The sequence below is a fragment of the Aphelocoma coerulescens genome, chromosome 4, assembly GCF_041296385.1.
Source record: "Aphelocoma coerulescens isolate FSJ_1873_10779 chromosome 4, UR_Acoe_1.0, whole genome shotgun sequence".
NCBI lineage: Eukaryota > Metazoa > Chordata > Aves > Passeriformes > Corvidae > Aphelocoma > Aphelocoma coerulescens.
In genome coordinates, this window is record NC_091017.1 from 51,230,083 (window position 1) to 51,248,236 (window position 18,154).

At 34.7% G+C, this 18,154-nt stretch overlaps 1 protein-coding gene across 5 annotated transcripts in view; it reads right to left on the minus strand.

Annotated features, from left to right (window-relative positions):
* The window catches only part of CEP135 (centrosomal protein 135), a 36,520-nt gene that overhangs the window by 15,140 nt on the left and 3,226 nt on the right, over positions 1 to 18,154 (minus strand). For 3 of the 5 annotated variants that reach the window (XM_069014061.1, XM_069014065.1, XM_069014064.1), the window contains exons 2-18: positions 17,207 to 17,670; positions 15,795 to 15,959; positions 14,570 to 14,760; positions 13,892 to 14,059; positions 12,374 to 12,515; positions 11,874 to 11,958; positions 10,794 to 10,922; positions 9,452 to 9,667; positions 8,819 to 8,884; positions 7,728 to 7,878; positions 6,533 to 6,726; positions 5,916 to 6,059; positions 5,273 to 5,416; positions 2,858 to 2,935; positions 2,548 to 2,699; positions 629 to 744; positions 404 to 558 (exon numbers count right to left, since the gene is read on the minus strand). In XM_069014061.1, coding sequence (XP_068870162.1) covers positions 404 to 558; positions 629 to 744; positions 2,548 to 2,699; positions 2,858 to 2,935; positions 5,273 to 5,416; positions 5,916 to 6,059; positions 6,533 to 6,726; positions 7,728 to 7,878; positions 8,819 to 8,884; positions 9,452 to 9,667; positions 10,794 to 10,922; positions 11,874 to 11,958; positions 12,374 to 12,515; positions 13,892 to 14,059; positions 14,570 to 14,760; positions 15,795 to 15,907 — 2,244 coding nt within the window. In that variant the 5' untranslated portion in view covers positions 15,908 to 15,959; positions 17,207 to 17,670. The remainder of the gene's footprint in view (positions 1 to 403; positions 559 to 628; positions 745 to 2,547; positions 2,700 to 2,857; positions 2,936 to 5,272; positions 5,417 to 5,915; positions 6,060 to 6,532; positions 6,727 to 7,727; positions 7,879 to 8,818; positions 8,885 to 9,451; positions 9,668 to 10,793; positions 10,923 to 11,873; positions 11,959 to 12,373; positions 12,516 to 13,891; positions 14,060 to 14,569; positions 14,761 to 15,794; positions 15,960 to 17,206; positions 17,671 to 18,154) is intronic. The other 2 variants (XM_069014062.1, XM_069014063.1) reach the window with 2 other exon arrangements.

An 18,154-nucleotide genomic window follows, 5' to 3' on the forward strand; every position in this document is an offset into this window, starting at 1 on the left:
AAGAACTTTTAATGTAAACCTTTATTTTAATTCTTCACTAATAAGTAATTTCCAAGTTTTTTTTCTTTACCAAGAAAGGATTGTCTTGTCATCAAAAAAGATGGAAGTCAGCTATAGATCTTGTCACCTCAGGCTAGTACTTTATATCTAAATAAATGCCTGCACATGCAAAATGTGAACAAATGCTTCCTTGTTTTCTTGGAGTATTTAGGGAATACAGCAACAGTCATAATTAAAGTGCTATTGAGTTGGCAAATAGACTCTGCATTGGCTGGGTCCAAGCATAGCGTTTATGTGCTCTGCACAGACTTTGTCATCAAGGCAAAATGTCTCCCTAAAATGTAACTGCTTTAAAATCCCCAGGTGGAATGCAAAGTAGTATTTTTACTTTTACTGGACATACCTTGTTAGCTAAGTTGTCATCTAAGCATGCAATTCTTTCTGTTTTTTCATCTACAGTTTCTTGAAGACTGTCCTTTTCTTTGTCCAAAACACTAATTGTACTCCTCAGCACACTGACTGCTTCATCCTGTGAAGTGCTCCTCTGGTTTAAGCTATCTAAAAATAAAAGAATAAGTGCTTTCTATTTAAAAAACAGGAAATGAGCACAAAAATAATTATAGATTACCTATTATCTCCTTCAGCTTTACAATTTCTTCATGAGCTGTTTGCAGTTCATCCTTTTTGAGGGACAGTCGGTGCTGTAAATCTTCAACAGACCTCTGGAGCTGGTCATTTAAGAGCCTGGAAAATCAGTCTACAGTTGAAAGAAGTTTGGGACCTATTCCAGGTCTTCAACTTCTGCTCTTAAGCTGCTTCAAGTGCCAAAACAGTTCCATCATAACCTCCTGACAGGGCTGTATAACTAACCAGCAGCATGAGGTTGTGTCATACTAACCCCTCCTCTCCCTTGAGGAGCGGAAGGAGTTAAGGATTGCTGAAGGCCAACACCACTTGGTTGCTCTGGACCCCTGCTGCAAGTCCACTTCAACATCACTGCAAAATGGAGTAATGGAATCTTGGTGGAGCCACCATGATAACCTGAAACATTCACTTCCTCTGATTTCTGTTACTCTTCATCATGTTACTTGTATTTTTTGACTCTTGCTTTATAAAGTTTCTGACATGCAGCTCTTAGCAGTGATTATCGGCCAAACCACATTTTAAGAAACAACCAAATTGACAGCTACAGTTTTGATCCTACTTTTAAAAAATAAAATGCATGAAAGATATATGAAATCATCTACCTACATTGTTGTTTTTCTTGGAAAGAAATATCAAAGTGACTTAGGAAAAAAAATCCCAACAAAACAAAACTCCAAAGTAACTAAATGGATTATTTATGAAACAGGTAAAGAAAAAATCCCTCTCAAGTGGGATCCCACAAAAGCTAGAGAAACTTTTTATTCTTAAAAAACCTCAGCAATAAAGAACACAGCATGTTTCTGAATAAAGATTACTCTCATCCAGTTCAGAGTGAAACTTTAGAGGGAAAAAAAATGGGCAGGGGGGCAAACACAGCATTGCCACCATGCACAAAGTAAAACCAAATGCTAAAATGACTGTAGCCCTATTCCTTATCTTCTTTTTGCAGTATCAATGCTTTACACTGGAATTACAGGAACCTAACAAGATTTTTAATTTTTATGATTGTTGTCACAATTTTACCAGCAAATACACGAATTGTTTTACCAAGAGTCCTCTTTGTGCAATTGGGAGCATTAGATGAAAACTGCAAGGCCTGCTGCTCAGCCTCAGTTCTTCATAGTAATCCCCCAGGTGCTGGGCTGTTACAGTGTAGTACTGCTCAGGTGGGGAATGAGGGATACAACACAGACCCTGGTTTCCCTTGTAAAACACCCAAAAGATGTCATCTACAGCATTACCTACCCTGTAGTGATCTGTTACATCAACAGCTCTCATTTCCACCTCTGTTTTCAAATTTCTGCCCAGATTTATTCAATACTGTTTTCACTTTCTTTAAGCCTTTTTCTTGTTCTATGACTTTTAGGCAGCTGATGGAAGCTCTTTTCTAAAACAAGTTTTAAAAATCTGCAAGTTTAAATAGGCCTTAAATATACACGTGGATACTTGAATCTTCCAGTTCCAAGCAAGCTGGTCAAATCCCCACAGACTCTGTGTCAGTGGATCATAAGATGTCAATCCTCAAAACTGTAAGTCATACTGCTGCTGTTTGCAAAGGCATCTGTCTTCCTTTCAACAGTGTTTGGAAATCCTTTCAGAAATTTTCAGTTCTACTACATTCATAAGCAGAGAACATGGTTATTGGAGGAAACAATTCTAGGATGAGCCATAAAAATTATCAGTGTATCTGGTCATCAAATAAGTCCAAGAGAAGCTTGCTGTGAAAAGCTACCACAGCACTTCTACACCTACTCTTCCTTAACATACAAGCAGTACCAAGTGATTTTTAAAATATTTATAATTATAGTCTTTCCCAGGAACTCAACTTTGCTATACAGTCACAGCATAAACAAAATTATCCTAGCATCTGTGAAAGATAACCGCATTTTGTATCAGACTTACTGAAGTGAGCAAATCTCAGCTTTAAATTGAGAAGAATCATCAGAAGTCTGGGCAAGTTTACTGGACTTCAGTTTTAATTCATTTTCCAAATAGCTTATTCTTTCTTTCAGGATAGAGACTGTAGTCCTTAGTTCACACTTTTCAATCTCAAGCTGCAATTTAAAACAAATAACCAAACACATTATTATTGCAGAAAGCTATCATAACTTGGCTTTCAAATAAATTTAAGCTGAAAACAGATGATAAAATTAATTTCTGGAACAGTCTAGTTTAGAAATAATAAAAGCTTACTTCCTAAAAATGCACTTACTCCTTGCATATTATTCTCCAATTCTGAAATATCATGCTGCAGCTTTGATTTTTCAAGGTTTGCTGCTTCTTGATGAATCTGAGAAATACAGAATTACATGTAACAAGACAGACTTTTAGATTTGATCAGAGGAATTTAAGCTTCATGTTTCAGAAAATACTGCTTTACATTCTTAGATGAACAACCAAATGCAAAGCTCTCCCTGTAAAACTACAGAATATTAACTGAAAATACATTATAACATCACTGATTTTGGTTTTGGTTGTTGGCTTAGATTTTTTTAAATAGTATATTTATATTTGGTCCCAACCAAATTAATATTTGTGAGTTGTTGTAGAATTTACTGAGCTACAGGTTGCATGCATATATATCTTAGTGCCCTAAGACATTTTAAATAAATTTATTCAAATAGTATTAATTACAAAATGTAAGGCACACTACAAAGCTAACTGGCCTTTCCCTAAATCTATGAAGAAACTTACGATTACTTATCTGTTCCCTGACTTCTGTGCATAACTGCAGTGTAATTATTAAACAAACTCTCAGATTTCCTAGAAATACCTTAGATTAGTGTGTTTGTGAAGGTAGTTCAAAGTGGCACACATATAAAACATTGGTAGTCACCTACAAGAAAGGATGGAGCTTTCTTCTGGAAACACATCTCTACCCCACTGCATGCACATGCTTTAAGCAAAGAGGTCAGATTTACTGCCACTGAATTCAGATACACAACAGGTCTTTATTTTTTCGGTAGTAAAGTCCAGCTATGGAAGCATTCATCATACAGTCACTATTAATGTATGTTGTCTTGGGATAAGTCCATTAAAATGATTTTAAATTTCTGAATTTTCAAAACATTTTAAAAACCTGCACACATTATATTAATGACCAATACAGAAGTCAGGGAAACAAACCCCCCTGAAATCATATGCTCTTGACTACAACCAAATAAGACATTAATGCACATTAATACCAGACATCACATGGTCATAGAATCATTAAATCATTTAAGTTGGAAAAGATTTCTAAGACATTGAGTCCAGCTATTAACCCAGCACTGCCACGTTCAACACTAAACCATGTCCCTAAGTGCCATGCCCACATGCTTTTTGAACATTTCCAGGGTTGGTGATTCCACCACTTTCCTGGGCTGCCTGTCAAGGTCAGATTAACAGGAAAATCATAGCATTAACAAATATTTTTTTAAAGGTCAAAAATAAAGAAACTTGGATTGCAGTGAATTTGTTTCATGGTTCAGTTATGTCCCATTTAAAATAGACTCTGCTACAAAATGCAATGGTAACTAAAGATCAGCTAAAATGAAAAAGCCCATAAAGTACCCAGTTTGTAGGATAAGAACCATATGTGACTGTGACAGTGTGCTCCACCCAGCCACACTGCTTTTTTTTGGGTCAAGCAATAGCCACTAGTGGCCCTCCTGATAGCTGCATCCAGTTTAAGGGATATTCTGGAACGAGAGCTAACAGCACATAGCTAAGGGCTGGAAATCTTGCTCAGCAGCAGCTGAGGGCTAGTTGAGCATGTGGCTGCTGATATGCAAATATAAGTCAATCATCTTAGTCCATGAATAGTGGATGGCCCAAGGCCCATTGAGCTCTCCTGCACGGCAGTAGGCTGCACACCAGGATCTCCAATCTCCCTTTGAGCCGGGAAGCCTCTGAAGGTTATTTGTCGAGGCAGAGACAATCCTTAGCGCATCGGGAATCAGAACACTGAAATGCTGGAATATTAGCTAAGCGGTAGAAAGGATGGATTGCTACAATCCTTTAGACACAAACTATTGACCAAGTACGGATCCAGCCACACTCCTCTGAAGAGTTTGTAAGGCAAGAAGACCCTTCTGACCCTCATGATTCAATGGCAGGGTCTCCCTAACAGTTTTGTCTGACCTTGGTCTCTATGCCAGCAAAAGTGCACCTTGCCATCAAATCTTGTTAAACCACCATTGCATTTACCACTGAATTTTTAAAACTCATTGCCTTAAGTGAATAAAATACATTGTTGCTTCTCGCTTGTGAGTGAAGTGCATGATTTCTTCCACAACAACAACACACAAGCATCTTCAAAGTAGTGCATACACAAAAAATATTGTGGCTGGGCCTCCACATCTAGGTCTCACACACAAGGTGATGACATATTTGCCCTTAAATACTTTAAAGCATGTTCCTTTTTTCCAGCTCCCAGCTTGGGACTGTGTTTACAGGAAAATTTGGCAATTAATAATAATAATAATAATAGATAATAATATAAATTCATTGAGCTCTCTCAAATGGGTTTGAAATCAAAAGATATTGAAAAGGGGAACTCACAAATGGCCAAACACAAACACAGCATTATTGTATAAGCCTTCCCTATATCCACCTCACTGTAAGCAATGAAGCTATAAAAGCTCACCTTTAATTTTTCTCCAAGACTTTCATTTTCTGCTTTTAGTCTTCTAAAGTCAGTCAGTGCAATGTCTTTTTCTTCTTCCATGTGACTTTGAGAAACTAAATTGTGTTTTGCTTCTCTTCTCATCCTGTTCAATTCACTCAGAGACTTCAAAAGATTATTGTTCGTTAGCATACATACATATGGACTGCAATATAACAAAATGCTGTTATTACAATAACCTATTACAGTCTTATTTTTCCCCAGATAACTAAAAGGTATTCCCTAAATCACTCAGTGGCATGACAACTTACACTGTCAAAATAATCATAATTCTTTTACTGTCCCAAGTATAGCCTAACTTCACTGTTCTCTTATCAGTTAACTACTCCTTTCTTGCATTCTTGCTGTATCTTTACACATCATTCTCATGCATTCTACTGATTTTTTCCTGATGTTTATCATTTCCAAATGCCAGTATAATAATTTATAATGGCTTTCAAGTTAATAAATTAACTAGAATACATAATTTTATTAATTAGTAATAAAAATAGGTATGTATTTTATTAGTCTTAGTTCTATTCTACTAGGTTTTTCATTTTAAATATCCAACAGTACAAGTGTTAATTGGTTATTTCAATGTTAACTATAAACAATTTTTTCTTACCTGCTCATAAAGAACATTTAATCTATCTCTTTCTGCAGTCAATAATTTGACATTGGACTGAATTTCTATCATGTGTTTTTCAAATCTGTCTAACATGGACCGCAGCTCATCTCTTTCTCTGGAGATTGATTTAAGCTCTTCGCTCTGAAAAGTGATCAATAAATTTATGCTAAAATTTGCTAATTAAAACATCTGGAGAACTAATACCAAAAAAGAACTCCTCCTATTAGTAATATTTAAAAAATATATTCAAAATAATTTTAATTGCAAGAAAAAGCCTGGCACTGGTGGTATAATCTAAACAAGAACTAACTGTTAAAAAGAAAAAGGAAAGCAGCAAGCACTAAGATGTCAACCTTTTTCTGCTTATTATCTAATTCTATTTATTTCAAATAAACTGATCAATAATTAATCAATGTTACTGAAAAATGTAACATAGAAAGAAAAAGGCAAGTTCATTGGAGTCTCTCAGCTGACTTTTTGCGTTAAGAATGTAATATAGAAAACTACTACAGTCATTTAATGCCACTGAAGTTGAGAGTATATCTGATGGCTTCTTAAATGTTTCTACAGTATTTACAGTATTTTTTCCACTTGTTCGACAGCAGGAACTTCACCTTCTCTGCAGTCCTGCGGCTTGGGCTAGGCCTTCGTTTGATCATTTTCTGAAGATATTCTAACTCTCGCTTATAATAGTCTCTGTCATCTTCTAAGGTCTTTACAAATGCATCTAGACGAGATGGAGATTTGTCTCCTAGGGCAATACCACAGTCTAATCTCATTCTTTCGATTTCTAGGACAAGTTCTCGTTCTGGAAGACAAAAAAAAAAGACTAAAAAACCCCCAACTCTATAGGAAAGTCATGAATTTCCTCAAAGACACTTGCATTGGGGATGGATTAACTCCCACCAACCATCCAGGCAGCAATCCTGCTGAAAAGGATGTAGGAGTCCTGACTGACAGTAGGCTAAACACGAGTGAGTACTGTAAGACCAGCAGAGGCCTCACAGCACCTTGGGCTGTATCAATGGGGACAGAGTCAGAGACAGAGGGATGTGATTATTGCCCTTTATTTAGCACTCATTAGATCACATTTACGAGACTGTTAAGGTTTGCTCCTCCTAGTACAAGAAAGATGAGGATAAATTAATTTCAAGGCAGGCCCTGCAAGCTGTCGGGGAGCAAAATACTTGCTCTGGGGGGAACAGCTGAGGGAACTGCATTTATTCAGCCTGGAGATCAGCTGGAGACCCAACAGCAGAGTGACAGTACCAGGAAGGACTTACAGATAACACGGAGCCAGTTTCTTCACAGGTGCATAGTAGGTAAATAAGGAACAGTGGCAATTAATTGCTACAAGCAATTACAAACAATACAGGGAAAAATATTTTACTCTGAGAATTGAGGAACATTAGAATGAGCTGCTTAGAGATGTTGTGGAATCTTCACCCCTGGAGGTTTTCAAGATCTAAGTGGATAGATGTCTCAAGAAACAGTCTGAATTCACTTCTTCAAAAACAGAGAATAAAGAGTTTTGGAAATTACTTTGTATGAAACTGCCAAAGAATTAGGATAAGGATGTCCAGTGGGATCACAGTAAAAAGCTCAACTTTCAGTTCTCACATACAAAATGAAAATATCTTTCTATGACAAGAGTTTTCACTTCAATTATGACTGGAGACCTACAGTCTTCTTTTAATTTACAGATATCAAAAGTCTTCAAGTATTATTAACTGTATGTTAACTAGATAAGTATTCTATTTCAAAAATTACAGGAAAGTAATTTCCAAGAATCTACATTTGAAGATTTACCTTTTCTTTCTAAGTTCTCTGTTTTTTCTATCAGCCTTTGTTTCTCTTGTTGAAGCTGGTTTAACAACAGCTCAAGATTCACTTTATCATCTGTTTTCCCAAGGAGTTCCTCATTCAGCCTCTCATTCTCCTTATGACATGAGCACAAATCCTGAAGTAGCAATTTTAAATTATAAAAATTTTAAGTGCCAATAGAGACATTTGGGGGAAAAAAATTTAACATTTTGTTCAACTTTTGATGTACAGCACTGTTTACTTCTGGTTGACCTGGATGCTTCATGCTTTAACATTTGTTGCAGGCCCTCACTGTATTTATATTATATTTTATTAAATCAAAGTAAACATTACTTTTTACACAGTTTGCAATCAGTAACAAGAAAAGCAAACCAACCAGTAGGATAGTGGGATACAAACACGGGAAAAAAAATTAACAACTAAAGCAATAAATAATTTTAACAGCATTTGGTAACAGTGTTGGTGTTAAAAGTACATTACAGCATCTCAGTCAATGCAACTCTGAAGCCAATCACTGAAAATTAAGTAGTTTTGTATTTGCAAGTTCACTAGATAGACTGAAACAAAACCCTGCACTCAGCTAACACACAAGTTCCTACATATTCCTAAAGAAAGAGTTTATTATCAATTCTTCAAAGAATTGATAATAGTGATGTTTTTCATCTGGGCCCTATGCTTTGTTTCTGAGTGAGCCAAGTACTGGATACTTTTTCACATGCCATTTAAAAGACAAAGGAGTTTCTAAACACAAAAATCCTCTAGGATGTTGTAACTCATTTGTGGCAAATGTGATTATGTCACATGGAAATTATAACTTCAGAAATAAGGAAATGTACAATAAGGACATAGTCAACCATACTGTCTACAGAGATTTCTTTCAGTTTATTTTTGCGACAATATGATGTAGCTTCTCCAACTCATTCATTAATAAGTAATTCTTACAACAGAGTTTCAGAGTACTACAGAAGTTCTCTTGTTAATTGTTAAATTGATATTTTTTTATAATAAATGAAACAATCACATGCATGACAGCATGATAAAAATGGTAAACAAGAACTGAAAATATTTTTACTTACCGATTTAAGCCTTGTTATTGTTTCTTGTAGATCCTGTATTTCACTGTGTTTTCTTTCAATTTCTTTCTATCAACCAAAATTAACCTATATGTTAAGAGTTACATATTCAAAATGACAACAATTCCTTTGTTACAAAAAAAGGAAGCAGACTATTTTGGTAAGAAATAAAGTATAGTTAGTTCCTTGTTATAAAATATTAAAGCTCCTATGATGTGAAAGCACAAAAAATTTGTGGTATAAACACCCATGGTCATTTGAAGCACAACAATTAAATGAATCATTGCATGACTCCTCATAGAAAAAAATCCTCCAAACATATTCATTGCTGTTGCAAATATGCATTACCTAGCAATAGCTTTAAGTATCTCAGCATTTTATTTCATACTAAGCTAATAAAAGAAGAAAGAACAGATTGACCCTCAACTAAAATCATCTAACCTAACACAGTAAAGAGACAAAATTGTTGTGATCAATCCACTTTAAGTGAGAAATTCTGTGTGATGTTAAGAAAACTGGAAAAAAAATCTTTTTAATCTTCCTTTCAGTAGCCAATAGGTCTTGCACTGCAATTAGAAGATATAAAGCCAAATAAAATGGAGCAGATCCTTCTCTCTGTGACATGTTAGTGATTACCTTTGCTTCTCCTATTTCCTTATCTGCAGTCTCAAGCACTATTTCTTTGTCTCTTTCCAACTGCTGTGCCAAGTGATCTATTTCATTCAGTTCTTGACACAGTTCTTGGTTTTTATTGCTTAAATCCACTACCTCACTAGTCACATTTTGTTCAGTGTCCAGGAGATCTTCAATGCGATTTTCAAGTTCTTTGTTTTTTTGCTGAAGATACTCAATCTGAAAGACATTTTTCATTAAAATATTAATATGCATTGTTAAACTAGGTAGCAAAAGTTCCTCCCAATCTTCTGAAATACAGTATCTCTACATCCATAGTAAAACAATGATATCTTGTTAAAAATAGCCAGATTTTCTATTTTTAGAACTTAATGCTTATCAACCTGAAAAAGAAATACAGTTTTATGAGCTCTCTCATAGTCATGAATACTGCTACAGAAAGATAACCATACATTTCTTGTCAAATGAAAGTGGCATATTGGGACCGAGGCTGAGCAAATAGTCTTGATGGTACAAAACCAGCTTCATGCAGCTCTGGGCTCACTCCCTGTACAATCAATTTGTATTCATCATGACTTACTAATTCAGGATCACTGAGCACAGCTTTACTGCTTCCAAGCCACACCTCATTCTGTATTTTTGCAGCACTGAACCTAAGCCAACAAACTCTTCAACGTGGCTCCCATGCCACTGTACATCATGCACAATCATACACAAAACCTCTAACTCACATGAGAAAAGGCAGAGAATTGATGGTATAAATCCAGAGATGTACTTTGCTTGATTTGTACTCCAGCTCATGTTGAAATTCTCATTCGGAGACCAGTACTGAACACGTTAACATGCACAGTAAATACAAACACCTTAATCCTAAGCTTACCCTTTCCTCACAAGCCTGTGCTGGAGTAAAGGTGGGGACCATCTGAGATCCATGAGGAAGATTCTACACTCTCTCATGAGAGTATCTACAGGGCTACTCCTTATGATAATTACATATACCATTCTTACTTTCTAAAGCATAAATGGCATGTATGCAATAACTTTCTAACTAAATAAAAGGATTTTCAAACTTGCTGAAAACTGTGTATACAAAAATTTGCTGCATCCTTTCAGATTAACATACTCCATACAGATGTGAGTTCATTGAATTCTTTACCAAAACCTATCTGACAGACTTTTAAAACAAGAAATGAAATTTCCTTCAACAAGAAACACTGCCACCTAAAAAGAAAGGCAAATTCAATTGATTAATTTTATATCTATAGTGATTTTTTGTAGAGCTAGAAGTTTTGTGGGGTGTTTTAGATCACCAATATTTTTAGTTTTGACTAAACAAATGAATTACCTGTAAATTCAAGTGGGAAATGAGCTTCTCATTACTTTTAGTTCTTGATTCCAGCGAGAGAACCTCATGAGAACGCCCGCCATCCAATGCCAGTGTTAAGCGCTCGATTTCTTTGTCTCTTATCTCAACCTTTGAGGGACAAAAACAATGCTGTGGTATCTTATACACCCTTTAATAGACCCTTTGTTTAAATAAACACACACGTATTATTCAGAAAAAAGATAAGCAACTAAAAATTCAATTTTAACTTGTATATATATATTTTTTTTATTATTATTCTCAGTTCTTCTGAAAAAAGTTATATCTTTGAAAGAGAAATAAATTAATCAAATACAATTTGTAAGAAAAAACTGAAACAGTTCCTACAGTTTTACATTCTTGAAGAAAACCGAACAATTTTAACTTAAAGTGAAATTAATGAATGCTGCAACTTAACTGAGACTAGCACTTAAAGTTAGGGAAAAAACTTCTAAGTAAGTTAACTCAGTGATTATTCCAGTCACTGGAAAAAAGGAAATATTGGAAGAGGAAAACCAAGATGTGAAGAAAGAAGAAATCCCTAGATTTTGAAAGAAGTAACATAAGAACATTTGATGTAATTCCATTACTTACAGATTGTACATATCAATCCACTCTCATTAAAATATTGTAAAATCTGTTGTTCATAAATTAACTATCAAAAATTTTAAAAATATAACCAGTCCGAGCAGTGAAAAAATTATCCTAAGATTTATATAGATCAAATTACTATTTTGGACAAGTTAACACTTATGCACTAAAAAAATGTAGACAAATTCTACTTATGATTGTCAAATTTAGCTTATTTAATGTAATTTCAATACACAAAGTGTATCAGCAAAATCACCAGACAAGTATTTTGTCATTGCTGCTGTCTCCAAAAGCAGAGGAAACTGCTCAAGTTAGACAAGTTAGAATAACTGTATTTCACAAGCCCTACAAATGCCTTCCCAATAAGGTTTTTAAAACAAAGGCCATTGCCACGGCTATGACACCCAAATAATAACAAAAATACTAATATTAATAATAATAATACCACTGCTAATGATGATATAAACATACCTGTTTGCTATAATTTTTCATTCCACATTCAGATGTCTCCAGTTTTTCCTGTAGCTCTGTTACTTCTGACTGCAGTTCTTGAATTCTGAAATGTAGTACTGTATTTTTTATGTGAATTCATGGAAGAATTGCATGCACGCAATTCAATATTAGCATTTTCTCTTTGCTCCTGAACCCAAATATTTCACAAAGAAATAGCTTTGTTCATACAAAATATAAATGCAGAAGCAGTTGTTTGAGATACTGTAGCAGGCTGACCTTGCCTGGCTGCCAGTCCCCCACCCAGATGCTGTCTTACTTCCTTTCCTCAACAGGATGGGGGAGAAAAGATGAAAAAGCTCATGGGTCAAGACAAAAAAAGGGAGATCATCTACCAATTACTGTTACCAGTGACAGACTCAACTGGGAGCAGATTAATTTAACTTATCAACCAAAAAGAGTAGGACAGCGAGAATTGAAGACACACCCACAGTTCAAAATGACAAAGCTCTTTGGCTCACCGGTTATCAGCCACCTGCAGAAGGTCTGCGATGTAAGGGTCCTCTGGCTGAGGCACTGGGTAGGCACTGACACCTGATGGGGGCACAAGCTGGTCTATCTGCATGCGTTGACGCCTGAAGGGAATGCTTTTTTTCCTGCCACCTAAAAGCCCAAAACCAGAGGCATAGTACTTGGAGTTAAAGCAAGGGAGCCATCTTCTCTAATACAAAATTAATTTTCCTGTTTATTCTACTGCTTCTGAACGGGCACGTTTCACCATTTTAATCCTTCTGCAGTAAGTTGATAAAATTCACATATTCTAGACAACACCATTCTTGCAGGTTAGTATCAGTTTTGTCAAAGTCCACTATTATAGCAAGGAAACACACAAAGTTTAGTACAAGTAATTTTCCCCAGTGTTTAAGATCCCAAATATTCCATAGTTCAAACTTGTTGAAGCTGTTAGTGATTTAGCTTACTAAAAAAGCTAAATCAAGACATCACAAAAGTCATTTGGTTTTCACATTTAAGAACTATTTTATGACTGAACTAACCTCTGCATTGTTTAGTAATATTTTTATTCCTTCTACTCTGTTGTCATTTCAGTGAATATCATATTCTACTGCTTATCAAGCAGAGCATGCTATTAGCTTGAATAATAACATATTCAGAAAAAGCAAAGATAGTATTATTTCCAGACAGAACATTTACTCTTCATCATATGATTAAATAAGAATATGGAATATTGGATGATGTAGTATAGAAAAATCCTAGAAGACTGGTGACCAAAGGGCAAGTATGCAGAAAGACAAACAAAAGCATAACATGTCATCTTTGAAGCAGAGGACATGAAGTGCAGAAAGGTATGGAAAAATAAAGAGGACTTTTAATTTTTCCTAGTGATCCATTGATTTCCCTTAGATGCCAAAAATATGTATATAATTCAATGACTTGGAAAAAAAAGACAGTTTCAAAATGTCACAAAATAATTCTATCTCCCTTAGCTTGAAAAAAGTTAAGGAAAAGGAAACCCTGGAGAAAGACACTAACCTCAAAGTAACATCTAGAACATTTTAAGTTATCAAAAAACCCTTTAAATACTGTGAGCTTCTAGAGGGTTGGAATATTTGTAGACGTATTTTGCATCTTGCTGTGTTTAGATCTTGGTTCCAAAAATCTGAATTTCTCACTTACACATCAATTACCTGTCAAAAATATGCAAGGGTCAAACAATCTGTCTCTGACTAAATTAGATGCAACAATAAAAGAAACAGCCACTGATTAATAGCTTTCTAGTCACATTTTAACTTAATAATCTTCTGCTCAATCTACGTTTGCATTCAAATTTGTCCCTAACGCAAGTGGTGACCTAATGAAACTTCATAAAAGAATTCAGAGCCAAAACTTTCAAAGGGTAATGTTACTCTACTGGATATTTTACCACAATAACTCCTCTTACTAGAGGAAAAAATATTATGTTCTGAAGATCCAAAAAAGCCCAGAAAAAAGTTGAAATATCTGTGATTATTTACACTCACCAGGTGTTTGCACCACTGCTTGCAGATTCCTCTCCTGAAGCTGCTGAATTTTTTCAGTCTTGGCTTTGGTCTCTTTTTCCAGCATTTTAATTTTATGTATATATTGGTTATTCAAAAATTTCAAGTCAGATGTTTCATGTTCAACTCTCCTTAAGGAAGCTTTCAAATCTTCAAGGGAGAGAAAAGCAGTATTATCTCTCTTATTCACTATTGTTTTTCCTAGTAGCACCAAAATAAGCATAAAGAGAATCCTGTATTCTTTTTCCATAGCATAAAACTATCAAATACACATACACATGTGCATATATTTACAAACAAACACACAAAAATACGTATTTATACATGTTTTACAGATAAACACTCATTGTGGAACAAATGCACAGTTAACAGCAGAATTTAATTTTCAATTAAAAGTATTGAAGGTATTGAAGGTATTGAAAGTATATGCTAAGATTTCTAACATTCTCATGTCTTATTAAAACAATAATTTGCAGAACTTAAGTTTTTTGACAGCAAAAGAAATGTCTGAGCCTGAACCTTAATTCCTTGAAGGCACCAAATTCCATGACCACTCACATTCACTAATTAGTACAGATAAATGAATCTGCAGATCAAGGATTTAGCCACAATTTTATTTTGGCATGCAAGGATTACAAAAGTGCATCATTTGTATATTACCTTTAACATGACGATCAGAATGCTCTTTCAGTTTTAGTATTTCTAAATGTAGATCGTTATTTTCCCTGGTAAGTCTAGCATTCTCTGTTTTATAAGGTTCCAAAATAGTATCATAATTGCTGCATTCCTTTTCAGTTTTTCCAGAAGATAGCTTTGATTTGCGCAAACTCTCAGTTGTATGAACTAAGTCACTAGGATAAAGGAATAGCAGATGTCTTAGCAATGTTATCAGCCTTCACACTGCAGATGCAAATGTTTATTATGACCTAAGAAACAAAACCTTTTACCCAAGAGGGGGGACAAATGAGTTCAAGCAAAGGCAACAAAACATTAATGTCATGTAAGAAAAACTGAAAGATAGCAACCATCTGTTTAAAAAAACAGTAAATAGGAATGAACAGGAGAAAAAATAGAAAACAAAATAGTTATAAAGCTGATAAATATCAGGAGTTTACCTCTGATAAGTATCAAAGGTAGTGATGGAGAGAGTAAATCTACCTGGCAGACACAAGAATGAGACTTAATGTTGAAGGCAGATTACTTCACATTTGCCTAGCTATGGTTCTTCCATCTGTATTGCATTCTAGAGAGCAACAGAACCAGAATAGCTACATTTGTGTGTTTAGACAAATATAACTGGATTACTATGGAAATTACTATATTCCTAATAATATCAAAGCCACAAAATGGCAGATATAATAAAACGGCAATCTGAAAATTTCATAGTTTTTCTGTTACGTGTCTTGTAAAAAGGACAGAGATAACAAATTTTAAATTCTCTAAATAAGGTCATTATAAATGGAGATGTGAATGTTTTATTTTAAGTCACAGAACAGGCAATAGTAATTATTGTTTATACAACCAGTTATAAAAGTGTCCTTTTAAGCACATATCAATAGTGACTATTCTCAGCTCTCTTACGAGGTTAGAAAACTTGAATTTTCCTACACCACAGATCCTTAGAAGCAATTCTACTGAATTAAATTAAATCTTAAGATGTTACCATCACTTAAGCAAACGCATTTGACTACATCATACTTAGTCATAAGTATGTACATACTTATGTATGTCATAATCCCGTACATACTACAGGAACTTAATGTTACCCTTGAAATAACATTGCTAGAAAATAATCCACAGATTAAGCCTTCTTCCTTACATGTCAAAAATCAAACAATATCTACTATATGATTACTCTTTTTTTAAAGAATCTCCTTTTGAATACCTAAAAAGCTTTTCCACCAAAGGTAAACTCTCCACTCCCAGTGACTGCCGATAGCCCAGCTGATCCAGACGTTTCCTGAGATTAATGAACCTTCGCTCTGCATTTGTACTCATGGTAAACACACCTCCAAAGCTGCTTTTACCACAGTCAAGAGAAACAGGACACCTGCAAAAGACTGTCAGTTACAGCATCTGTCCTTTAAAGAAGGAAAAACATAGAAAAAAGAATTTTTTTTTTCTGTAGGAAATACAGTGCATAAGAATGTCCTTAAAATTTAAGCAAATCAGAAAAGGATCACTGCAACTGAAAAGTTTTAAACATATTTAGATATTCCTTTAAAAATAAATATTTGCCTTGGCAGTTAGTGTTCTCATTATATTTGATTTTCTTGAATCATGGTCATCATTGTATATTACACAATACAAATTGACAGATTAGTCTCAAAAACTCATACTTTTTTCTTCCATATATAAATCTTACTTGCAAAGTTTGCAAGTCAGTACTTAATATAACTTATGCCAACCATTTCTAAAATCGCATAAAATGTGTAAAATCTTGAAGACAGATTAACTTTGAACATCTATTTTCTATGATAAAAAATAGGAAAGATAAAAAATACTGGCATACTATAGTCATACTTGTATCGTTTTCTGGAAAATACAGTTCAAGGATGAGAGTTGGGGTTTTTTCAATTGACTGATTAATTATCTTTGTATTACTAAGTTGATCTAAAGGGGACTGGATCAGCATTACTGTGTCTGAATCCAAAAGATAATTTTGGTTTTTTCAAGTACATTTGAGGCAAGAAGAAATTTTATATCATTATGTCCTTCTGAATTTAGATATAGAATGAGAAAACAAATAAGTACTAAAGCTTATGTTTCTTAATATGTGAAAACATCTCTTCAATAGTTAGAAATATTTTTGAAAAGCAGTTATTTCTGTAAAACATTTTCCCTCAAATGTCTTCAGAAGTTTCAGTATTAACCTACTGGCTGCAAAGACCTCAGCAGCCAAACTACCAATTCAAGGAGGTGGTGTTTGCAGCTCATACAAAAGGAACACAATATAGAGATAATCCAAACTATCATCACAATCCTCCAGATTTTAAAAAGAAATAAATACATGCAGGTAATTGAAATTAACTATTAACAATAAAGTGAGGAAAATGTGTGTGTTTCTCTCATATCTAATGCTGGAAAGTTAAGATTTCATCTCATTTTATTAAAACACTACAAAGAAGTCTAGCAACAGGCCTGTGGTATCTGGGTACTGCTCCGTAGATGAGAGAAAATCACCAGCCTTATAAGCACAGCATCTGTTCTGGGTACTACCAAAAATATTTGCTTGAAGAGGTTCAGGATGTTGGGATATTAACTAAGCAATGGCATGGACAACAACCCCTTACATACCGTGCTGGGATGGCTGAAGGAGGAGGCGGTGCCACGTTCCACCAGCGTGCTAAGTGGAAGTCAATGTCCTGATGTGTAGTAAATGCTCTTCATACTCCTCTGACAGCCAAAGATTAGAGATTAAAGTGACAAGTTCTTGGTATTTCTGTATTAAAGTTGAAGATTCTGTGTTGAATTCAGGAAAAGTGTGACTGTGTTACTGTGTCTAGACTGAGTCTCAGGAATACATCTTATATTACTACAGAAGAAAACTGGTAACTCCTGAGCCCATCTTCTCTTTAAGAAGGCTTGTATCAGTTAAAAAGATTAAATTACCTTAAAATTGTTCATCAGATTTGTTTGAAATCTTGTGTTTTAGAAAGAGCAAAGATTGTTTTACTAATCAAATTGAGAAAATTTTACAGAAGAAATATCAAGAACAAAACTGTCACAGCTTGTACGGGAATAGAGTTTTTCTGCAGTAACTGCAAAGAAAAATAAATGGACATATGTTAGCACTCCAGTAACTGTGGCTAGGAAGTACATACATAATTTAACTAAACCCCTGCAATGGGTATTTAAGGTACAGTTACCTAAACATGATCTAATACTGGGAGGTGCTGACAAACTGCTGGTTGAATCACTCTCCTTCCTAAAACCTGAAATTTATTTCATTCATTTATCATTATTGCCACTGGAATCAAACCATAAAGGGTATTATCTTACATTATTTTATATCAAAGCTACATCTGATCCACAATAATCCCAGGAAATTAATAACTGTAGTAGTATAAGTCCAAAAGGCATCTCCTTTCAGAAATCTTAACATAGATATTAAAGTCTTCAAAGACAATAATTGTCATACACCTTTTGTTGGAAAGAAATTATGTGTCAGTAATTTCAGACTTCTGTCATTACAGACTACCAAAATTTAAATCTCATATCCGAAACTTAGTCTATCACTAGTCT